Source organism: Sinocyclocheilus grahami, unplaced genomic scaffold (genome assembly GCF_001515645.1).
Source record: "Sinocyclocheilus grahami isolate Dianchi unplaced genomic scaffold, SAMN03320097.WGS_v1.1 scaffold921.1, whole genome shotgun sequence".
In the NCBI taxonomy this organism is placed as follows: domain Eukaryota; kingdom Metazoa; phylum Chordata; class Actinopteri; order Cypriniformes; family Cyprinidae; genus Sinocyclocheilus; species Sinocyclocheilus grahami.
The window spans coordinates 81,982-101,490 of record NW_015506100.1 but is presented as its reverse complement, the minus strand read 5'-3'; the positions used below and the strand labels follow the sequence as shown (position 1 = coordinate 101,490).

Sequence of the window (19,509 nt, the reverse complement as noted above, 5' to 3'; positions counted from 1 at the left end):
CTTTGCTGGTTTATGCTGGTCCTTTGCTGGTTTAAACTGGTCCTTTGCTGGTTTATGCTGGTCCTTTGCTGGTTTAAACTGGTCCTTTGCTGGTTTATGCTGGTCCTTTGCTGGTTTAAACTGGTCCTTTGCTGGTTTATGCTGGTCCTTTGCTGGTTTAAACTGGTCCTTTGCTGGTTTATGCTGGTCCTTTGCTGGTTTAAACTGGTCCTTTGCTGGTTTATGCTGGTCCTTTGCTGGTTTAAACTGGTCCTTTGCTGGTTTATGCTGGTCCTTTGCTGGTTTAAACTGGTCCTTTGCTGGTTTATGCTGGTCCTTTGCTGGTTTAAACTGGTCCTTTGCTGGTTTATGCTGGTCCTTTGCTGGTTTAAACTGGTCCTTTGCTGGTTTATGCTGGTCCTTTGCTGGTTTAAACTGGTCCTTTGCTGGTTTATGCTGGTCCTTTGCTGGTTTAAACTGGTCCTATGCTGGTTTAAGCTGGTCCTTTGCTGGCTTAAGCTGGTCCTTTGCTGGTTTATGCTGGTCATGTGCTAGTTTAAACTGGTCCTATGCTGGTTTAAGCTGGTCCTTTGCTGGTTTATGCTGGTCATGTGCTTTACTGTACAGTCCTGTTTTTTATTTTTTTTTATTGGACTCTTATATTTTTCATACAGGATGAGAGCGTATCGTATTAAATGCGTAAGCTGATCAATTTCAATTCTCCCGTTACTCTCACTATTTTACCAGGTTTTGAGGATATGCACAAAATGCTGTTGAAAACGGTGCAGATCTCTTTTGCGATGCACCAAAACGTATGCAGTGGATGGAAAATTGGCTAGTGACAGCTTAGAAGTAGAAAGTGCATAAAAATGAGCACATCTTCGACCGAATGAATGCACAAACAGTCTGAATGTTAAGCGGTACGGAGCTGATTGCAGAGGAGAAGAAAACGCAGTGACAGTTTTCACTCTTCTTCAGAGAACTTTGCCTTCAGCGGTTTCGGAAAAGACACTGTGTTTGTTTTTTTATGAGCGAACCTGTTAGTAATGGACTCTTGTCTATTTCAGGAGCAGCAGGGCAAGTTAGTGTGCAGAATAAACCCTTTCAGCACGATGGAGTATCTGCAACTCAGTTATGAAGAAGTAAGTGACTGACGAGGCTCAAGCTCTCTGCGTGACGGATTGCATCAGAAATCCTTTCTGTCGACACACTGCATACTGCTGCAATTCGTTCCCAGCGCCCAAACAGCCCTCCATCACTGCGGTCTCGTGCCCCTGGTTTCTATCTGTCAGGTTTGAGTCAAATAGGCTGCTACATATATTCCTCTAGCTTTTATTGTTACAGCTGGATATAGTCGAGTGATTTCATTGCCCTGAGCCAATCCAAACAACACGGCTGAATATCTTATCTACTCTCTTCTGTTAACTCAAGCTCCCTCAACAGCAGCTTACTGAAACTACCACTCGCTCTCACTAACATAATCCCATCCCATCATCCTCCAGGAAAGCACACACACCCTCGAGTCCGAGCGAGCGTCTGGAGGAATGTGGGATGGTTTATAATTGGGTATTTATCATCCTGACTGTATGCTTGACCTCTCTCTGACATCCCCCTGTGCGATTGCTGTCATCGGCCGGTGTGATCTAGGACACATCCTAGCATGAACTTCAGGTCATTTGTCTCCTAACAAGCAGCTTGTCTTTGTTTCAGGCGTTCTTTCTGGTCTATGCTCTGGGCTGCTTGTCAGTTTATTACAGCGGGGTGAGTTCTTAGCCTCTTTTCTGCGTGTGGCCAGCGTTACGTGTGGTTTAGCGGTGTAGTGTCTTGACTGGTGAGCGTCTGTCTGGTTGTGTTTCCTGTAGGAAGCTCTGTCGGTGGCTCAGGTTTGGACCATGTTTCGTTCGCTGCAGCCCAACTTCTCCAGCTCCTACGCGGCCTATCACTACTTCCGCAGTAAAGGCTGGGTGCCAAAGTCTGGAGTTAAATACGGGACTGATTTAAGTAAGGATATTTCTCACAAAATCTCAACTTTAAACCTGAACTACATCCAACTCTGTTTTGTTTTCAAAGCTGCAACTCCACATTTCAAAAGTAAGAAATTGCATTGGCATTCATGTGGTGTTCAGCTTTGCTATGATTCGGCTGTAGGTCCAACATAAAAATTAGACTTGTTTTTAACCAGTGTCCTCGTGTGTGTGTGTGTGTGTGTGTGCTCTAGTAATAACAGTAAATGATGAATGCAAGGTTTTTATGAAGATCAGACTTTAAGACATTTTTCAGACCAAGTCAAGAGAATTGATGGACCAAATTGAAAGGGAACGTAAAACGTCACTATGCAGTACATATATATATATATATATATATACACACACACACACACTGAATATGCACATAAGACAAGTCAGAATGTAATGAAGATCAGACTTTAAGACATTTTTCAGACCAAGTCAAGAGAATTGAATTGAAAGATTGAAAGGGAACGTAAAACGTCACTATGCAGTACATATATATATATATATATATATATATATATATATATATATATACACACACACACACACTGAATATGCACATAAGCCAAGTCAGAATGTAAATGTAGAAAATGTTTGTGATTTTCCAACAGATCTTCATTGCTTTAATTAATTAATAAAAAATAAAGAACTAGACTATGGAAATATCTGTATAATTCGCACTGCAAATAATCAATGTTCTTCCTATGTGTTATATTTTTGTCTTGTCTTCCAGTGCAAATGTCTAAAGATTCTTAAATCAAGATACATTGAGAAGCAGAATGACAAGAAGTCTTGTTTTCTGAGAAATTGATATGACTGAAGTGAGTTTATGATTAAAACAAGATCATGTATCTGCCAATGGTTTCACGTAACTCAAAGGGAAAACAAGTTTTCATTCCCCGTCGACAGATAGTTGTTTTCCGTTTTTTAAGCATAAACTATTTTGTTCAAGTTCTCAGAAAACAAGAGTTGGACTGTAAATGTATTTGGATTTAAGTTGTAATGGAAAACGAGACAAAAACATTTTTTGCAATGCATGCAACATTTAATGCCATGGACTTTGTGATTTCAAGAATTGCTCTGATTTAAGACGTTTTTAAGGCCTTAATTTGTGGAAGGACGAATTAAAAATTGTAATTAATTAATAAAAAATAAAGAACTAGACTATGGAAATATCTGTATAATTCGCACTGCAAATAATCAATGTTCTTCCTATGTGTTATATTTTTGTCTTGTCTTCCAGTGCAAATGTCTAAAGATTCTTAAATCAAGATACATTGAGAAGCAGAATGACAAGAAGTCTTGTTTTCTGAGAAATTGATATGACTGAAGTGAGTTTATGATTAAAACAAGATCATGTATCTGCCAATGGTTTCACGTAACTCAAAGGGAAAACAAGTTTTCATTCCCCGTCGACAGATAGTTGTTTTCCGTTTTTTAAGCATAAACTATTTTGTTCAAGTTCTCAGAAAACAAGAGTTGGACTGTAAATGTATTTGGATTTAAGTTGTAATGGAAAACGAGACAAAAACATTTTTTGCAATGCATGCAACATTTAATGCCATGGACTTTGTGATTTCAAGATTTTCTGCTCTGATTTAAGACGTTTTTAAGGCCTTAATTTGTGGAAGGACGAATTAAAAATTTTTAAGATCTGCACAAACCCTGGAATAATAACAGCTAATTAACTAACTAACCCTATGTTGTTAATTAATAGTACTTAAGTATTTATTTGTGTAACAAGGACGCCCTAAAATAAAGTGACCAAAGTTAATAACTTGCATTGAAGTCCAAATATGGCCAGTTCATGTATTTGGCTTCTATGCCTATGAAAATGATTTCAAAAAGAATATCAAGCTGTGCCTGTCATGAAGCGGTGACAGCATTATAGAAGACGAGCAGTGTGGTGTTTTCAGATGGTGCAGTTTGTAATGGCACAGAATCAGCCCGTTGTTCTCAGGAGCGCTGATGTTTATGGCCTGTCCTTCTGAAACATTTAGGCCTGTCCCTGCATTAGCTGAGTCCAGCGGGTCAGAGAGATTTTCCAAGCAGTGTCAGTAACGCTCGAGGAGGACGGCTGAATTATTCAGGTCTATTGAGCATTGCTTTCCTCGCTCTCCCGACCCGTAGCACTGCAGTCTCACTGACATGACATGGAAACTGACTCTTGGCTGTGAACTTCAGGAGTCATGGGCTCCTGTAGACACACGGCACTATAGAGTTGCCGCTTGTCTGTTGCTGTTTCAGCTCTCAGATTCTCCTTTCGTTCTCTCTTTCTAGTGCTCTACCGAAAAGGACCACCGTTTTATCATGCAAGGTTTGTTCTTAATCAGGCAGATGTTGAAAATGTTTGCTTTTGGTGGTGCATCAAGATTCAAAGATACAGTCCAGAAATTCACATGAAAACACGTGTGCCCATGTGCGTGCGTGCGTGTGTGTGCGTGTGTGTGCATGTGCATGTGCGTGTGTGTGCATCTGTGAGTGTCTGTGTGTGTGTGTCTGTCTGTGTGTGTGCGTGTGTGTGCATGTGCATGTGTGTGTGCGCGTGCGTGCGTGTGTGTGCGTGTGTGTGCATGTGCATGTGTGTGTGCGCGTGCGTGCGTGTGTGTGCGTGTGTGTGCATGTGCATGTGTGTGTGCGCGTGCGTGCGTGTGTGTGCGTGTGTGTGCATGTGCATGTGTGTGTGCGCGTGCGTGCGTGTGTGTGCGTGTGTGTGCATGTGCATGTGTGTGTGCGCGTGCGTGCGTGTGTGTGCGTGTGTGTGCATGTGCATGTGTGTGTGCGCGTGCGTGCGTGTGTGTGCGTGTGTGTGCATGTGCATGTGTGTGTGCGCGTGCGTGCGTGTGTGTGCGTGTGTGAGTGCGTGTGTGTGTGTGTGCGTCTGTCTGTGTGTGTGTGTGTGCGTCTGTCTGTCTGTGTGTGAGTGCGTGTGTGTGTCTGTGTGTGAGTGCGTGTGTGTGTGCGTGTGTGAGTGTGTGTGTGTGTGCGTCTGTCTGTCTGTGTGTGAGTGCGTGTGTGTGTCTGTGTGTGAGTGCGTGTGTGTGTGCGTGTGTGAGTGTGTCTGTCTGTCTGTCTGTCTGTCTGTGTGTGAGTGTGTGTGTCTGTCTGTCTGTGTTCAGCTACTCGGTGGTGGTGAACCGCTGTGATGAGTCTCTGCGGCCCTTCAGCTGGAAATCTCTCGCTGCTCTCAGCAGAATCACTGGGAACGTCTCTAAGGTACAGTAGGACTAATAAAAGCGCTTAATAACGGAAGTTTGATACCCACATTTGAATAAGTATCCCTGAAGACTGTCTGTTTCGAGAGGAGTAGTATATTTTATTATTAACAGCCTGTTTTTGGCACTTTCCACAAAAAAATTAGTTTGGAGTCCCATGGCTTTTTACAAACATTCCAAGCACAAATGTTTTTTTGTTAAAACTTAAAGCCTTTATGGACAGTTGCAATCACATTTAATCAACCCCCTTGACCTGCAAGACATTTTAATTTAATTCATTCATTTATGCATTTAGCAAGCGACTTGCAGTGCATTACCAGTATGTGTTTTCCTGGGCATCGAACCCACAACCTTTTGCGCTGCTAACGCAATGCTCTACCACTGAGCCACAGCAACACTTTTTGCCACATTTTACTGCCAAAAACAAAATTAGATTTGATTAGAGAAAGTTTATTAAAACACATTTGAGTGATTCTGAGAACGTAAAGTTGATGAATAATGACAAAAATTTTTTTTGAATTTGCTCCAATAACCTGTTATTAAAAAACCCTATAACTCAAAAACGTTACATTATATATTGACATTATCACTTTCAATATGCCAGTAAGCTGTTATAGGTGCCATTTCTTTTAAATTCTAGATCTTCAGAAAACGGATTTGTATTCTGGGGAGGTTGATAAATTTGGATTGCAACTGTATAACGCATTATAAAGGTATCATAATGTAATGTTATCTTTCATTATATCTTTTCATAAACAGTTGTAACCAAAGTTAAAATGCATTATAATATTTGCAGATTCCTTGTCACATATGAAATTGGTTGTTTGTATTATAATGTATTATAACTGTGGTTACAGTTATTCATGAGATCATACAATGCATTATAAGGTGCATTACAAGGCTTTATTAATGCATCAATATAAAGGCTTTAAGTAAAGTGTTATCATGTTTTCCGATTAACTGCTAGACTACGTCAGACGTCATGAGGTTCTCAACAATACCCGACCGTTAAGATGCACAATGCCACCATGATATTTAGATTATTTAAATAAAAACTGTTTTTAATTCATTTTAAAACATTTGTCCAATATGTGCATGTATAACCTTTTGATGATTTTTACAAATTATAAAACAACACCATTGAACGTTTCCAAGTACCCAAGTTTCATCCACTTATTTTTTGTTGTTGTTGTTTGTTTTATTATATATATATTTTTTATTTTAAACTAATATTTTAAAATTATAATATTAATATTTAAAAGTATAATATAGACTTGTAATATTTGAAAACGTTATATAATTTAAAACTAATATTTGTTTTTTTTAATTAACTTGAACCGATATTTGTTTAATATATTTTATAATGTAAAAATAAAATCATATTATATCGATGGGTTTGTTTGTTGCTAGAAAGTTATAAAGCTGCATGGCAGAGTAACAGTGTTTTGGAGACAAGGTGTCAAAAATGACTAAATTCAGAAAGAAAACCAATAAAATGTAAGTTGCTCCTGAGGTGGATGGTCAGCGGGTGATCTATTTTCACTGAGCAAAGCAAGAGTTATAGGGCTTGATTTGGACCATATTAGTGGTAATGTTTTTTGTAAAGTGCAGTAAGTGAAACCTGTCCTGAACCTCTGGATGTGTTTCCTGCGCAGGAGCTGATGCTGTGCTCCGTCATCACTCCATCAGACATGACCGAAGACATGCTGTCCTCTCCAGAGTGTCTGAAACGATTCACTCTACAGGTACCACAGCACGCCCGAGTTCGTTCTGAGACTGCTGTGCGTGTCTGCATCTGTAGCGCTGTTTTATGTGTTGCAGGAAGTCATCCTGAGCAGATGGGTCTCCTCAAGAGAGAGAACTGAACAGGAGGAAATCTAGACCTTTATAAGCCAACATTCCCTTTTCCGTGTTTATTTTGCATCAAGATTAAGCTGCGACTTATTTTTCTTTAATAATGTTCAGATGGTGTTTAAACAATGTCCAGACGCAGACAGTCTTCAACAATAAATATACAGAGCAAACAGAAGATCAGCGGAGTCTGTCGTGTTTCATCACTAACTCTCAAAGTCCTTCGTATGAATGATTCTGGGCTCAATCACCTTAAAGTGCTTTCTGAAAACATGTCTGAATGAGAGAAGCTTTACAGAAGTGGCAGTTCAGTTCATAACAGTACAGATTAATAGGCACGTTTAGGCATCATTCATTCAAATGATGCAAGAATTGAGCGTAAATCAGTGTTATTGCGCCTGTGATGATCCAGGAAAGTCGTAGTAGTTGTGTCTCAGTTGCTCTTGCTGTCCTCGTCCTCCTCACTCGGACCCTCGCCTGAGTTTCTGCGCGGACTGTCCACGATGTAGAAGTGGTTCTGGGAAATCTCACGGCACAGCATCATGTACTTGGAAGCTCTTTTGATCCGAGGAAGCACAAAGGAGCGTGTGAACTCCTCTTTACTCAGCGCTGGCTTGGACTGCGTGGCCAGAACACGGTTGATGAACATCAGCGAGTAGCTGTAGCAGTTGTGGCTTTCCTCATTAAAGCTGAAAAACAAAGAACAGACTGATCCAGACAGCATTTGGACATTTAAAGGGGTCATATGACGATGCTAAAGAGAACATTATTTTGTGTAATGAAATGTGTTTATGCGGTTTAAGGTTCAAAACACATTATTTTCCACATACTGTACAAACATACTGGAAAGCGTTGATTTTTACAAAGCTCATCGGTCTGAAAAGCGAGGTGTGCTGTGATTGGCCAGCTATCCAGTGCATTGTGATTGGCTGAATACCTCAAGCATGTGACGGAAATGTTACGCCCCTCACCATACTGTGATGCTGTGTCCGGCGAGACAAAAACATTAAAACCCATTATAAGCGATGACTCTTTACTTTGATAAAGAATATCTCTTTGGGTTTGAGACTTTAGTCTTTGCAACTTTAGGGATCGTATCTATTCACGAACAGCTTGTAACACTCCAAAGAGAAAGGAACACTTGAAATCACATCATATGACCCCTTTAGAAACCTCTGAATGTAATTTCCCGGAACTGCAATTTTCCTCATTTATGCTGGGTGACTTCAGCGTTTGGGGTGTAGAGGCTCACCTTTGCCAGGACGGGTCCCACATCTGAGCGGAGGAGAACTTCTCCAGATACTGATCCCACTGGCTCATCAGACTGAACATGTCGGGCTGAACCAGCGGGATGCAGATGCAGTGCTCCCAGCCCTGATGCTCTCTCTGAACACCCGTCTTCGTGTAACTGTAGACTATTCCTTCAGTAGCAACAGAAGAAATGGCGTTCACATATTTGAACACAAAAGACGCACATTGTGACCTTTGATTTATTTCACAAATAATTCTGCAGGTCAAATTCTATTACTTTTTTTAATACAAAGTGCAATTGATGTACCGTATTTTTGGATGCGATTAATCGCGATTAATCGTTTGACAGCACAAAAAAAAAAGCTTTTAATATTTTCTTTGTTAACATTTATTTTTATTTATTGGTTTAGGTTTAGTTTTAATTAATTATAATAACCCTCATGATAAGAAAACTAAAACTAACAAAAAACTAATTTCTATTAAATTTACTGTAAAGTAAAAATCTGTGGGTACAAGAACCTGACTTTAATTCAAAACAAAATACAATGACGGTTTCAGGCATTACAGGGTGGCATGAGAAACATACCAATGTAAGTAAAACATCAACTACAGGGAAACTCTTACTGTAAATTAAAAGGGGACATTTCTTACAAAAAGTGCATGCCTTGTAAAACACATCTTTTACCCGTTCATGTAACTTAGTTGCACTCTTACATTCTTTTCCAGTTAAAATGACTCAAGTTTGTCAGACTCAGACTCGGTACAGTACCGGTTGTGTTGCTGATTCCCGTGTGTAGATCAGAGCGGCCATCGAAGTCCCTGCAAAAACCAGCTGCATTTATGTCACCTCAGTTTCATCTCTATATGAGGACATGTCCTTCTCTAGGAGCTTCAGCTGACGGTCCTACCTGAGCACACTGTCCTCTGTGGACGCCACTAGAAAGGCACACGGGGCCTTGTGTCCGTTGCTGACGGGGTTCGGTATGCTGACCGGCGCTTCCTCCAGCCGCTTCCCACTGAAGCCAACGCCACATTCAGGACACTGATCCGGGACGAAGAAACAGTAGATGTCCTTGTCACAGTGGTTGAATTTGATGACGCTCTTATCCATCTGGAGAGGACTGAAGGCTGCGCAGGCTGACGGAGGCCAGAGAGTATGCGGTGTGATAACTGCACTTGTATGAGGTGTGATAACCGAGCAGACGCCTCATAAGAGAGCGCAGCTGCTGTTTCAGTGGGCTGTCGTCCACGGCTCACGTGCACCGATCTGGTTTCAGCAAACACTAAACCTGTGGGGAAATGGGATCTGTTTGCACGGCAGCTTCATTAATGTTCATTAGCGCTCACCTGCGCCTTTTTGTGAAAGCCAACAGGACTCATTCTTTCTAAATCTGATTGTATATGAACTCTGACATATTCTTTACCAACAGACACACAACTGAAACACAAACACTGATCCTGTTTTATTGGTGCTTAGAAATATCTTTTTATGCAGTGTGGTATGCAAATCTATATGTATTCAGATTTTATGACTGTTAATTGAGAGAGTGCATGCAATGTGTAATAGCTTGGAAATTGTAAACTATGCTGAGTTGATAGGAGTGGGCGTCATTGCAACTCAAAACCAGGTCTTTGTTTAAAACCTGCATTTACAGGTTTACAACCTGTCATGAGTAACTGAGCCGCATGTGGTAAATGAATCCTGTAAACACATCACACTACAGTGACAGCGGTGTTAATGTGGCGCTGGGCTGACAGCTGTGTATAGGCTTGCCAATCATTTATGAAGACTTTTTTTTTTGCACAGCTTGATGAGACTTCAATATATCGTCAGGAGCCACTGGTATTAATTTAGCATCGCTTGTTTTGACTCTCAAAGTGAAGGCAGCCGTGGACTTGCATGTTATACATCCAGCACCGCGGTGTCAGCTAAAAATCTTTACTGTTGTACTGAAGAAAAAAGCTCACCTACATCTTGGATGGCCTGAGGATGAGTACATTAACAGCAAGCTTTCATTTTTGGATGAACTTTCCCTTTAAAGGCATGCATTAGTACCTCTTGAAAGGGTTCTGCCGTAGAGACGGCTTTCTATATATATTGCACTTCTATGAAGAAGCGTGTATCACATGTCATGATCTGTATTAGCGATGTAAAATCCATGTTGTAATATTGCATGATAGATGTTGATGTATAGCGACACGGTCTTCATTCTGGGTAAAATGTGAGATCCTGTGAACTGGTCTCTGCTCAGAGACGCTTTCCCATCCAACGAGCGCATGTGGTTAATGAAGGTCAGCGCGAAACCATAACAGCTCGATCCAAACTCCCTTTCCTCGTCAAACCTGCCGGTGAACAAAACATAGTGGAGCAGTTAGGGCCGTTTTTGTGGCTGGGATTTTACCGGAATACTTATTGTTAACTAAAACTAAATTAAAACAATAAAAACATGTTACTTTAAATAAATGCTAATAATAAAAAAAAGTGCTACATGCATCATTTTAATTTTGTTTAACTTGTATGCATGTGCCATGTTATTTTTGATTCTATTATAGTTAATATTTTGAATCAGTTTTTTTTTTTCCCATTTCAGTTTCGAAATTTTTTAGATTTTTTTATGTCCATTATTATTTTAGTTTGTGCTATTTTGCATCATGTCGATGATTATTACAGAACATATGAAACATCGTTATTTTTGATTCTATTATAGTTAATATTTTGAATCAGTTTTTTTTTTTCCCATTTCAGTTTTGAAATTTTTTAGATTTTTTATGTCCATTATTATTTTAGTTTGTGCTATTTTGCATCATGTCGATGATTATTACAGAACATATGAAACATCTGATAGTGATATTGCACAGGACTGTAGCTGTACCGCTCGGAGACCCATTCTGGCAGCGCCGAAAACTGCTCCAGCTCTCGGTCCCAGAGTACTCGGAGCTCATGTCTCCACGGAGGGCAGAGCTGTATGCACACACACTGTTCCCAGCCGCAGACGTCTCTCCGGACCCCTGACAGGGTGTAGTTATAGACCAGACCTAAACACACAGACCACTGCTGAACAAGCATAACTCGGCTACAGTCTGACCATATCTTTTCATTTGTATTATTGTGTTATAGTTTACTTCATTGCTTTAATTTCTGTATATGTCTGTACTTTGTTCTGCACTGGAAGCAGTTCTGTTACCGAGACAGACTCCTTGTGCGTGTATAAACACAAGAATACAGGTGGGCCGTACCTTCTGAATTTGAGAGTCCCACGTGAATCTCTGTGTCGTGCCATTCTCTGGAGAACACATACATGATAGAATGTTAGAAACGGAGCAATAATATACACACTCACTGCCAATCAATAGCGGGGAATATTTCAGATATTTCAAGTATTTTCTGCTGCATTTATTTGATCAAAAATACAGTAAAAATGTGAAATATTATTACAATTTAAAATAGCTGCATTCTATGTGAATGCATATTAAACTGTAATTTATTTCTGCGATCAAAGCTGTATTTTCAGCATCATTGCTGCAGTCTTCAGTGTCACATGCTCTTCAGAAATCAGTATAATATGCTGATCTGTTGCTCAAGAAACATTTCTGAAGACTCCTTGTGCGTGTATAAACACAAGAATACAGGTGGGCCGTACCTTCTGAATTTGAGAGTCCCACGTGAATCTCTGTGTCGTGCCATTCTCTGGAGAACACATACATGATAGAATGTTAGAAACGGAGCAATAATATACACACTCACTGCCAATCAATAGCGGGGAATATTTCAGATATTTCAAGTATTTTCTGCTGCATTTATTTGATCAAAAATACAGTAAAATTGTGAAATATTATTACAATTTAAAATAGCTGCATTCTATGTGAATGCATATTAAACTGTAATTTATTTCTGTGATCAAAGCTGTATTTTCAGCATCATTGCTGCAGTCTTCAGTGTCACATGATCTTCAGAAATCAGTATAATATGCTGCTGCTCAAGACACATTTCTGATTATTAGCTATGTTGAAAACTGCTGCTTTGTGCATTTTATTTTTCAGGATTCTTTGATGAAGCTGCCATCTTCAGCATCATTGCTGCAGTCTTCAGTGTCACATGCTCTTCAGAAATCAGTATAATATGCTGATCTGCTGCTCAAGAAACATTTCTGATTATTAGCTATGTTGAAAACTGCTGCTTTGTGCATTTTATTTTTCAGGATTCTTTGATGAAGCTGCCATCGTTTGTCCTTCCTGTCACTTTAATGCGTCCTTGCTGAATAAATGCAACTTTTATGAATAATTATATAACCTCGTAAACTCACCCAAGATGTGCTGGTCCGTGCATAGATCCTATCAGAAATGCACAGGGGACTGCGTGGCCATTTCTAATCGGACAGGTAAGCGCAACAGGTGCGTCTAAAAGTCCAAACGCGAGAGTGTGATGACAGACCGGACAGCTGCGCTGTGACTCGTCGGCTCGAGGAGAGCATGAGAAACGGTGAATGTTTCTTCCGCAGTGCCTGTATGTGATCACGGCTCTCTCCATTAGCGCTCACCTGGTCTCGCGCTCCTGTCCTGCTCTGACGTCACTGAGCTCGAACCCGCTCCAGCAGGGGGCGCACAAACCCGCGTCCTCGAGACGGCAGCACACCTAACACTAATTAAACACTTCGAAAATGAAATCCAAATATCTCTCTTCTTACGCGATTTGACGACAATGTCCCACTTGTGCGATAATGTGTTTTTTTATTTTTTTTATTCCATCACGTATCCCAGCGGATTCCAGCTCAGTTGTCTGGTCCAGTGCATTCGTTCATTTCCGACAGCTTTCATAACACGTGTCTGGTTTGGGTTCATCACCGAGGCGGAAGAAGAAGCGCGAGTCATTCTTCTGAGTCGGACCTCTAATCAGTTGAACCGATTCCATGCTTACTCTATGAACTGGGTTTGGGAAACGAACCGTTCGAAAGAACCGATTCGCGGAAACGAGTCGCTAGGCGGAAGCAATGGTCAGCGCCGTCGCGGTGTAGCCGGTGATATTTTCAGGTTGCACAAAACCGTGGAGACAGTAACATTTCACAGATAAGCATCACATTGGTAGCCGGATAAAACATGTCAACGAGACAGGTGACCTGCAGGTAAAGAGAAACACCAAGCCGTCATGATACAGCCGCTAAAGCATCGCTGTGTGTCATAAGGTCACTGCTAATATCATCATGTGCTTCACACGAGAGGAGACGCTGCGGCTGGACTGACGCGTGTGCAGACCTCTTACAGCTGGTGCTGGTGCTGATGCTGGTGCTGATGCTCATGCTCTCGTCTGTCTGCAGGTATTTTCTGCACGGGGTCTGTCGGGAGGGCAGCAGGTGCATGTTCTCTCACGATCTGGCCTCGAGCAAACCCTCAACCATCTGTAAATACTACCAGAGAGGAGTGTGTGCGTATGGAGACAGATGCAGGCGAGTGAGACACACACACTTACCTAATAAAGCAGATGCAACACCTTTTTATGATCAATAAGCTGTTATTCTGCCCCTCCAGCCGATCAGTCGGAGCACCCCTGGTTTCAGAAGAACAGCATTTATCTGAAATAGAAATCTTTTGCAACAATATCAGTGTCTTTATCACCACTTTTGATCAATTTAAAACATCCTTTCTACATAAAAGTAGTAATTTCTATAATTTCACCCCACCCAAAAAATGATACTGACCTCTTACAGCTGATGCTGATGCTGGTGCTGGTGCTGGTGCTGATGCTCATGCTCATGCTCTCGTCTGTCTGCAGGTATTTTCTGCACGGGGTCTGTCGGGAGGGCAGCAGGTGCATGTTCTCTCACGATCTGGCCTCGAGCAAACCCTCAACCATCTGTAAATACTACCAGAGAGGAGTGTGTGCGTATGGAGACAGATGCAGGCGAGTGAGACACACACACTTACCTAATAAAGCAGATGCAACACCTTTTTATGATCAATAAGCTGTTATTCTGCCCCTCCAGCCGATCAGTCGGAGCACCCCTGGTTTCACAAGAACAGCATTTATCTGAAATAGAAATCTTTTGCAACAATATCAGTGTCTTTATCGCCACTTTTGATCAATTTAAAACATCCTTTCTACATAAAAGTAGTCATTTCTATAATTTCACCCCACCCAAAAAATGATACTGACTCTAAGCTTTTGAATGATATTGTGTACAATGTTACAAAAGTTTTTTATTTGATATAAATGTACTCAACTGTTTTAAATATTGATGATGATGATAATTGTTTTTTTCTTGAGCAGCAGCATATTATACTGATTTCTGAAGATCATGTGACACTGAAGACTGGAGGAATGATGCTGAAAATACAGCTGCGCATCACAGAAATACATTACAGTTTAACACATATTCACAGAGAAAATTAATAGTAAAAATATTTCACAATTTTACTGTATTTTGGATCAAAAGCAGAAGAGACTTTTTTTTTAAAACATTAAAAATCTTACTGTTCAAAAACGTTTGACTGGTAGTGTATATATTTGCACACACACATGTATATATGTGTTATGCATGTTTCTAGAAAATCATGGTAGAGGCCAGGACAGAGAATCCGCATGTTTGCTAGTTCAGATGTGAAGTGTGCGGTGTGTCAGCAGCATATTATTATGATTTCTGAAGATCATGTGACACTGAAGACTGGAGGAATGATGCTGAAAATACAGCTGCGCATCACAGAAATACATTACAGTTTAACAGATATTCACACAGAACACAGCTGTTTTAAATAGTACAAATATGTCACAATTTTACTGTATTTTGGATCAAAAGCAGAAGAGACTTTTTTTTTAAAACATTAAAAATCTTACTGTTCAAAAACGTTTGACTGGTAGTGTATATATTTGCACACACACATGTATATATGTGTTATGCATGTTTCTAGAAAATCATGGTAGAGGCCAGGACAGAGAATCCGCATGTTTGCTAGTTCAGATGTGAAGTGTGCGGTGTGTTTTCTGACAGATATGATCACGTCAGGCCTGTCAGCCGCGGCCCATCGGCGGAGCAGCCCATCAGAAGCAGCAGCAGCAGCGCAGGAGCGTCGGCCCCGGGACCCGGACCCCCGTCAAACACAAGCAAACATGCCAAAAAACCTCTGGTGCTGAGAGACAAAGGTGTGTGCAGTTCACACGCCTGAGATTACAGTAAGATGATGGTGATACAGTAAGATGTGTGCTGTGTTTCAGCGCTGAGCTCTGACAGCAGAGCGGGGCCCGGTGTGAGGGACTGCTGGCACGACGGCGCTCACGGCAAACCTCACTCTTACCTGGATGCCATCCGCTCCGGCCTGGAGAGTTCGGCCGACCCGTGTCCCGACCGGGGCCAGCAGCCGCAGCTCTGCCCGTACATGGCGGCGGGACCGTGTCACTACGGCGACAGCTGCCCCTATCTCCACGGCGATCTGTGTGAAATCTGTCGGCTGCAGGTTTTGCATCCGCACGACCCTGAACAAAGAGCAGCGCATGAGAAGGTGACTGAACCTACAGCACACCCCGACTCTCATCCATTTCAGTCAGCTTTTAAAAAACAGCATGTTGAGTGCAACAGTTGAAGAAAAAAAAAGAATAAATCCATGTAGAAATGGGCCGATTTGTGCTCACATTTCTATTTTGCATGTAATCATTTAACAGATGCTTTTATCCAAAGCGACTTACAAACGAGGACCAGAAGCATTCGAAACCAACATAAGAGCAATGCTGTATAAGTGCTGTGACAGCCTAGCGAGAGTATTTCGATTAGAATACAGAGTGCTAGAGTTAGACGGTCAAATGATGATGATTCATAATAATAAATACAATTTATTGAAACACTGAAACTCAAAGGTCTATATATATATATGTATATATGTGTCCCTGCAGCACAGAAGCAGTGTTAAGTCGCTGGGGGATATTTGTAGCAATAGCCAACAATACATTGTATGGGTCAAAATTATACATTTCTCTTTTATGCCAAAAATCATTAGGATATTAAGTAAAGATCATGTTCCATGAAAATATTTTGTAAAGGTCCTACCGTAAATATATCAGAACTTAATGTTTGATTAGTAATATGCATTGCTAAGAACTTCATTTGAACAACTTTAAAGATGATTTTCTCAATATTTAGATTTTTTTGCACCCTCAGATTCCAGATTTTCAAATATTGTGCTATCCTAACAAACCATACATCAATGGAAGCTCATTTATTCAGCTTTCAGATGATGCATAAATCTAAATTTTGTAAAAAACGACCCTTATGACTGAATTTGTGCCCCAGGGGTCACGTATGTGTATTTATTTAAGTATTAAGTAAATGTAGTTATGTTTCATGCTAATTCTGTCATAGTTCATTCTCATAATTTTCAATGTGCTTGCAGCTTCCCTGCAACGCTTTCTGATTATCATACATTGTATGACTCGATCAAATGTTGAAATATTGTGATTTCTCTCAAAACTAGTTGCATTTGTTTTAACACATGGTTTAAAAAATAATTTGTGCATAATCCCCAGATGTGCATGACGGCCTTCGAGCTGGACATGGAGAGAGCGTTTGCAGTGCAGCAGAGTCAGGACAAGCAGTGTAAGATCTGTCTGGATGTGGTGTATGAGAAGACGTCTCCGTCGGAGCGGCGCTTCGGCATCCTCTCCAGCTGCTGCCACTCGTACTGCCTGAGCTGCATCCGGCAGTGGCGCTGCGCCGAGCAGTTCCAGAACCAGATCCGCAAGTGAGTCCAGAGCCGCTCTGATCTCAGCCCTGTGGAGAGCGCTGTGCAGTAACCTGAGCTGATTGCCTGCAGGTCCTGTCCCGAGTGCCGCGTGGTGTCGGAGTTCGTCATACCCAGCGTGTACTGGGTGGAAGACCAGGAGGAGAAGAATTTTTCAAAATTGAGATTTATACATCATCTGAATAAATAAGCTTTCCATTGATGTATGGTTTGTTAGGATCGGACAATATTTGAAAATCTGGAATCTGAGGGTGCAAAAAAATCTAAATATTGAGAAAATCATCTTTAAAGTTGTTCAAATGAAGTTCTTAGCAATGCATATTACTAATCAAACATTAAGTTTTGATATATTTACGGTAGGACATTTACTAAATATCTTCATGGAACATGATCTTTACTTAATATCCTAATGATTTTTAGCATAAAATAGAAATGTATAATTTTGACCCATACAATGTATTGTTGGCTATTGCTACAAATATCCCCCAGCGACTCAACACTGCTTTTGTGCTGCAGGGACACATATCGTCTATTTTCATTTAAATTTTAGGTGAAGTTTTATATTTGGCAACACTTTACAGTAAGGTTCCGTTTGGTAACATTAGATAACTATATTAGTTAACGTGAAAAATACTTCTAAAGCATTTATTAATCTTAGTTAACGTTGATTCTAACATTTACTAATATATTATTAAAATCAAAAATGTATCTAAGTGAGCTTCGCGTGGTGGTCCTGATCACCGTCGGGGGTTATTCAGCGATAACAACCGGCTGGATGTACATTATCCCGCTTATTACACGGCTACTTGCCACAGAAGTAAATAATTAGACCCGAAATATTGATCTGAGTTGAAATATTTGAACGCAAAGCTTCTGTGAAGACAGCAGTTGCTAACAAGCGGCGAGTTCAAACTAGACGGACATTAAGGGATACATAAATAATTATGGCGATAAAAGATACTGATTTAAGACTAAACTGTTTAAAATCTTACCAGTTTGTTAGTTATCTTATAATCCATTACAGCAGGGGTGACAGACTCAGTTTCTGGAGGGCCCCGGGGTCCTGCAGAGGTTAGATTCAACCCTAATTAAACACACCGGATCCAGCTAATCAAGTGTTTCAGGCTTATTTGAAAACGACATGGTTTGTGTGTTGGAGCAGCGTTGGCTCCGGCCCTCCAGAAATTGAAATGTGTAATTTCATATTTAATGGACCTGAGCTATATTTTTATTAAGTAATGTTAACAAACATTAAAAACATACTGTAAGAAATGTATTGCTCATCGCCCGCTCATTGTTAGTTAATGCATTAAATATAGTTAACTGGAAACTTGCTGTTTTGTTTGTTTGTGTGCGTGTATGTGTATATATAGATTTATATTTATTGTAAAAAATATATTTTCAGTTTTTGTCATTTCAGTACATCAAGTTAAACTAATTGAAAATGAGAAAGGTTGTCTTGGACACTACCTGGAAAAAAACAACAACTATTTATTTATTTAAATGTAATTTGTTTATTTAATTTAATGCCACCGTTTATTTAATTTATTGCTTTGGTTTTAGTTAACCACAATAAGAATCCGGTAATATGATGAATGAGTCAGATGATAATGCAGTGATTTTTGCCCCGTTCTTCTGTCTTAAATTCTGCGTTCTGGTTTCCTCTCATCTCTTCAGCGCTCATGTTTTAGCTTTAGCCTTCACTAAAGCCTCCCAGATCAGGGGCTATCTGCCTCACTTTAAAGAGCAGCTGAATCAGAAATCAATAGAATATGAGGGTAAAGGTTAAATGTTTGGGATCTTCCCATAATGCCTTTCATCTGCCTTTGATCTGCATTCAGACCAGTAGCTGGGAGCTGTTTTCATCCATCCCTCCGTTTATTTTTATCTTTATATCATATTGGCAGAATGCAGACGGATTTCTTTGACAGTTCAAACCCGTGTTTGTTCATTGTTTGTAGGATTTGTGGTCATCTGCTTGAATGTGTTTCTGTGTTCGCAGTAAGAAGCCCTGTAAATACTTCGACCAGGGCAGAGGAACGTGTCCGTTTGGAGGGAAGTGTTTCTACATGCATGCGTACGCTGACGGGACACGAGCAGAACCAGACAAACCCCGCAAACAGCTGAGCGCAGAGGGGAACGTGCGGGTAACAGCCCCACACACACACTCACTCACTCACACTCACTCACTCACTCACTCATACATTCACACACTCACTCACACTCACACACACACTCACTCACTCATTCACTCACACTCACTCACTCATTCACTCACACACTCACACTCACTCACTCACTCACTCACTCATTCACTCACTCATACATTCACACTCACACATACACTCACTCACTCATTCACTCACACTCACTCATTCACTCACTCACACTCTCACACTCACACTCACACTCACTCACTCACTCACTCACACTCTCACACACACTCACACACACACACTCACACACACACTCACACTCTC

General features: G+C 40.7%; 4 protein-coding genes across 5 annotated transcripts in view; 2 read left to right on the top strand and 2 right to left on the bottom strand.

Annotated features, from left to right (window-relative positions):
* The first annotated feature begins 616 nt into the window (after positions 1–616).
* On the top strand, positions 617–7,242 carry tsen2 (TSEN2 tRNA splicing endonuclease subunit). Its single transcript, XM_016249314.1, has 7 exons — positions 617–1,121; positions 1,690–1,740; positions 1,842–1,980; positions 4,272–4,308; positions 5,111–5,207; positions 6,862–6,951; positions 7,028–7,242. Exons 1-7 carry the CDS (start codon positions 1,026–1,028, stop codon positions 7,085–7,087), a joined length of 570 nt encoding a protein of 189 aa, XP_016104800.1. The 5' UTR covers positions 617–1,025; the 3' UTR covers positions 7,088–7,242.
* Positions 7,243–7,437: 195 nt separating this feature from the next.
* mkrn2os.2 (MKRN2 opposite strand, tandem duplicate 2) lies at positions 7,438–10,292 on the bottom strand. Its single transcript, XM_016249310.1, has 4 exons — positions 9,217–10,292; positions 9,078–9,127; positions 8,310–8,478; positions 7,438–7,746 (listed from the first exon to the last, which is right to left on the bottom strand). The coding sequence occupies exons 1-4, from the start codon at positions 9,417–9,419 to the stop codon at positions 7,491–7,493; spliced, it is 678 nt and encodes a 225-aa protein (XP_016104796.1). The 5' UTR covers positions 9,420–10,292; the 3' UTR covers positions 7,438–7,490.
* Positions 10,285–13,141, bottom strand: mkrn2os.1 (MKRN2 opposite strand, tandem duplicate 1). Of its 2 annotated transcripts, none has more exons than XM_016249312.1 (4): positions 12,613–13,141; positions 11,546–11,592; positions 11,182–11,344; positions 10,285–10,651 (listed from the first exon to the last, which is right to left on the bottom strand). In XM_016249312.1, exons 1-4 carry the CDS (start codon positions 12,834–12,836, stop codon positions 10,432–10,434), a joined length of 654 nt encoding a protein of 217 aa, XP_016104798.1. In that variant the 5' UTR covers positions 12,837–13,141; the 3' UTR covers positions 10,285–10,431. The 2 variants fall into 2 exon arrangements, with proteins under 2 accessions (XP_016104798.1, XP_016104797.1); XM_016249311.1 differs by lacking the exon at positions 11,546–11,592 and adding an exon at positions 11,950–11,996 and having other exon boundaries at positions 12,613–13,138.
* A 181-nt stretch (positions 13,142–13,322) lies between these two features.
* mkrn2 (makorin, ring finger protein, 2) overlaps positions 13,323–19,509 on the top strand; it is a 9,348-nt gene continuing 3,161 nt past the window's right edge. The window contains exons 1-7 of the mRNA XM_016249324.1: positions 13,323–13,428; positions 13,621–13,749; positions 15,289–15,440; positions 15,513–15,796; positions 16,815–17,029; positions 17,102–17,182; positions 19,032–19,176. Coding sequence (XP_016104810.1) covers positions 13,403–13,428; positions 13,621–13,749; positions 15,289–15,440; positions 15,513–15,796; positions 16,815–17,029; positions 17,102–17,182; positions 19,032–19,176 — 1,032 coding nt within the window. The 5' untranslated portion in view covers positions 13,323–13,402. The remainder of the gene's footprint in view (positions 13,429–13,620; positions 13,750–15,288; positions 15,441–15,512; positions 15,797–16,814; positions 17,030–17,101; positions 17,183–19,031; positions 19,177–19,509) is intronic.

Bases quoted from the DNA above. Each gene is read 5' to 3' on its own strand.
- mkrn2os.1 (XM_016249312.1), bottom strand. From the start codon at position 12,836: ATGGAGAGAGCCGTGATCACATACAGGCACTGCGGAAGAAACATTCAC. The intron at 11,345-11,545 runs GTACGGCCCACC...CTGTGTGTTTAG, and splicing joins GGGACTCTCAAATTCAGAAG to GTCTGGTCTATAACTACACC. The intron at 10,652-11,181 runs GTACAGCTACAG...GTTCACCGGCAG, and splicing joins CCAGAATGGGTCTCCGAGCG to GTTTGACGAGGAAAGGGAGT.
- tsen2 (XM_016249314.1), top strand. From the start codon at position 1,026: ATGGACTCTTGTCTATTTCAGGAGCAGCAGGGCAAGTTAGTGTGCAGA. The intron at 5,208-6,861 runs GTACAGTAGGAC...TTTCCTGCGCAG, and splicing joins TCACTGGGAACGTCTCTAAG to GAGCTGATGCTGTGCTCCGT. The intron at 6,952-7,027 runs GTACCACAGCAC...TATGTGTTGCAG, and splicing joins TGAAACGATTCACTCTACAG to GAAGTCATCCTGAGCAGATG.
- mkrn2os.2 (XM_016249310.1), bottom strand. From the start codon at position 9,419: ATGGATAAGAGCGTCATCAAATTCAACCACTGTGACAAGGACATCTAC. The intron at 9,128-9,216 runs GTAGGACCGTCA...TGGTTTTTGCAG, and splicing joins ACAGAGGACAGTGTGCTCAG to GGACTTCGATGGCCGCTCTG. The intron at 7,747-8,309 runs GTGAGCCTCTAC...TTTGTTTTTCAG, and splicing joins TGGGACCCGTCCTGGCAAAG to CTTTAATGAGGAAAGCCACA.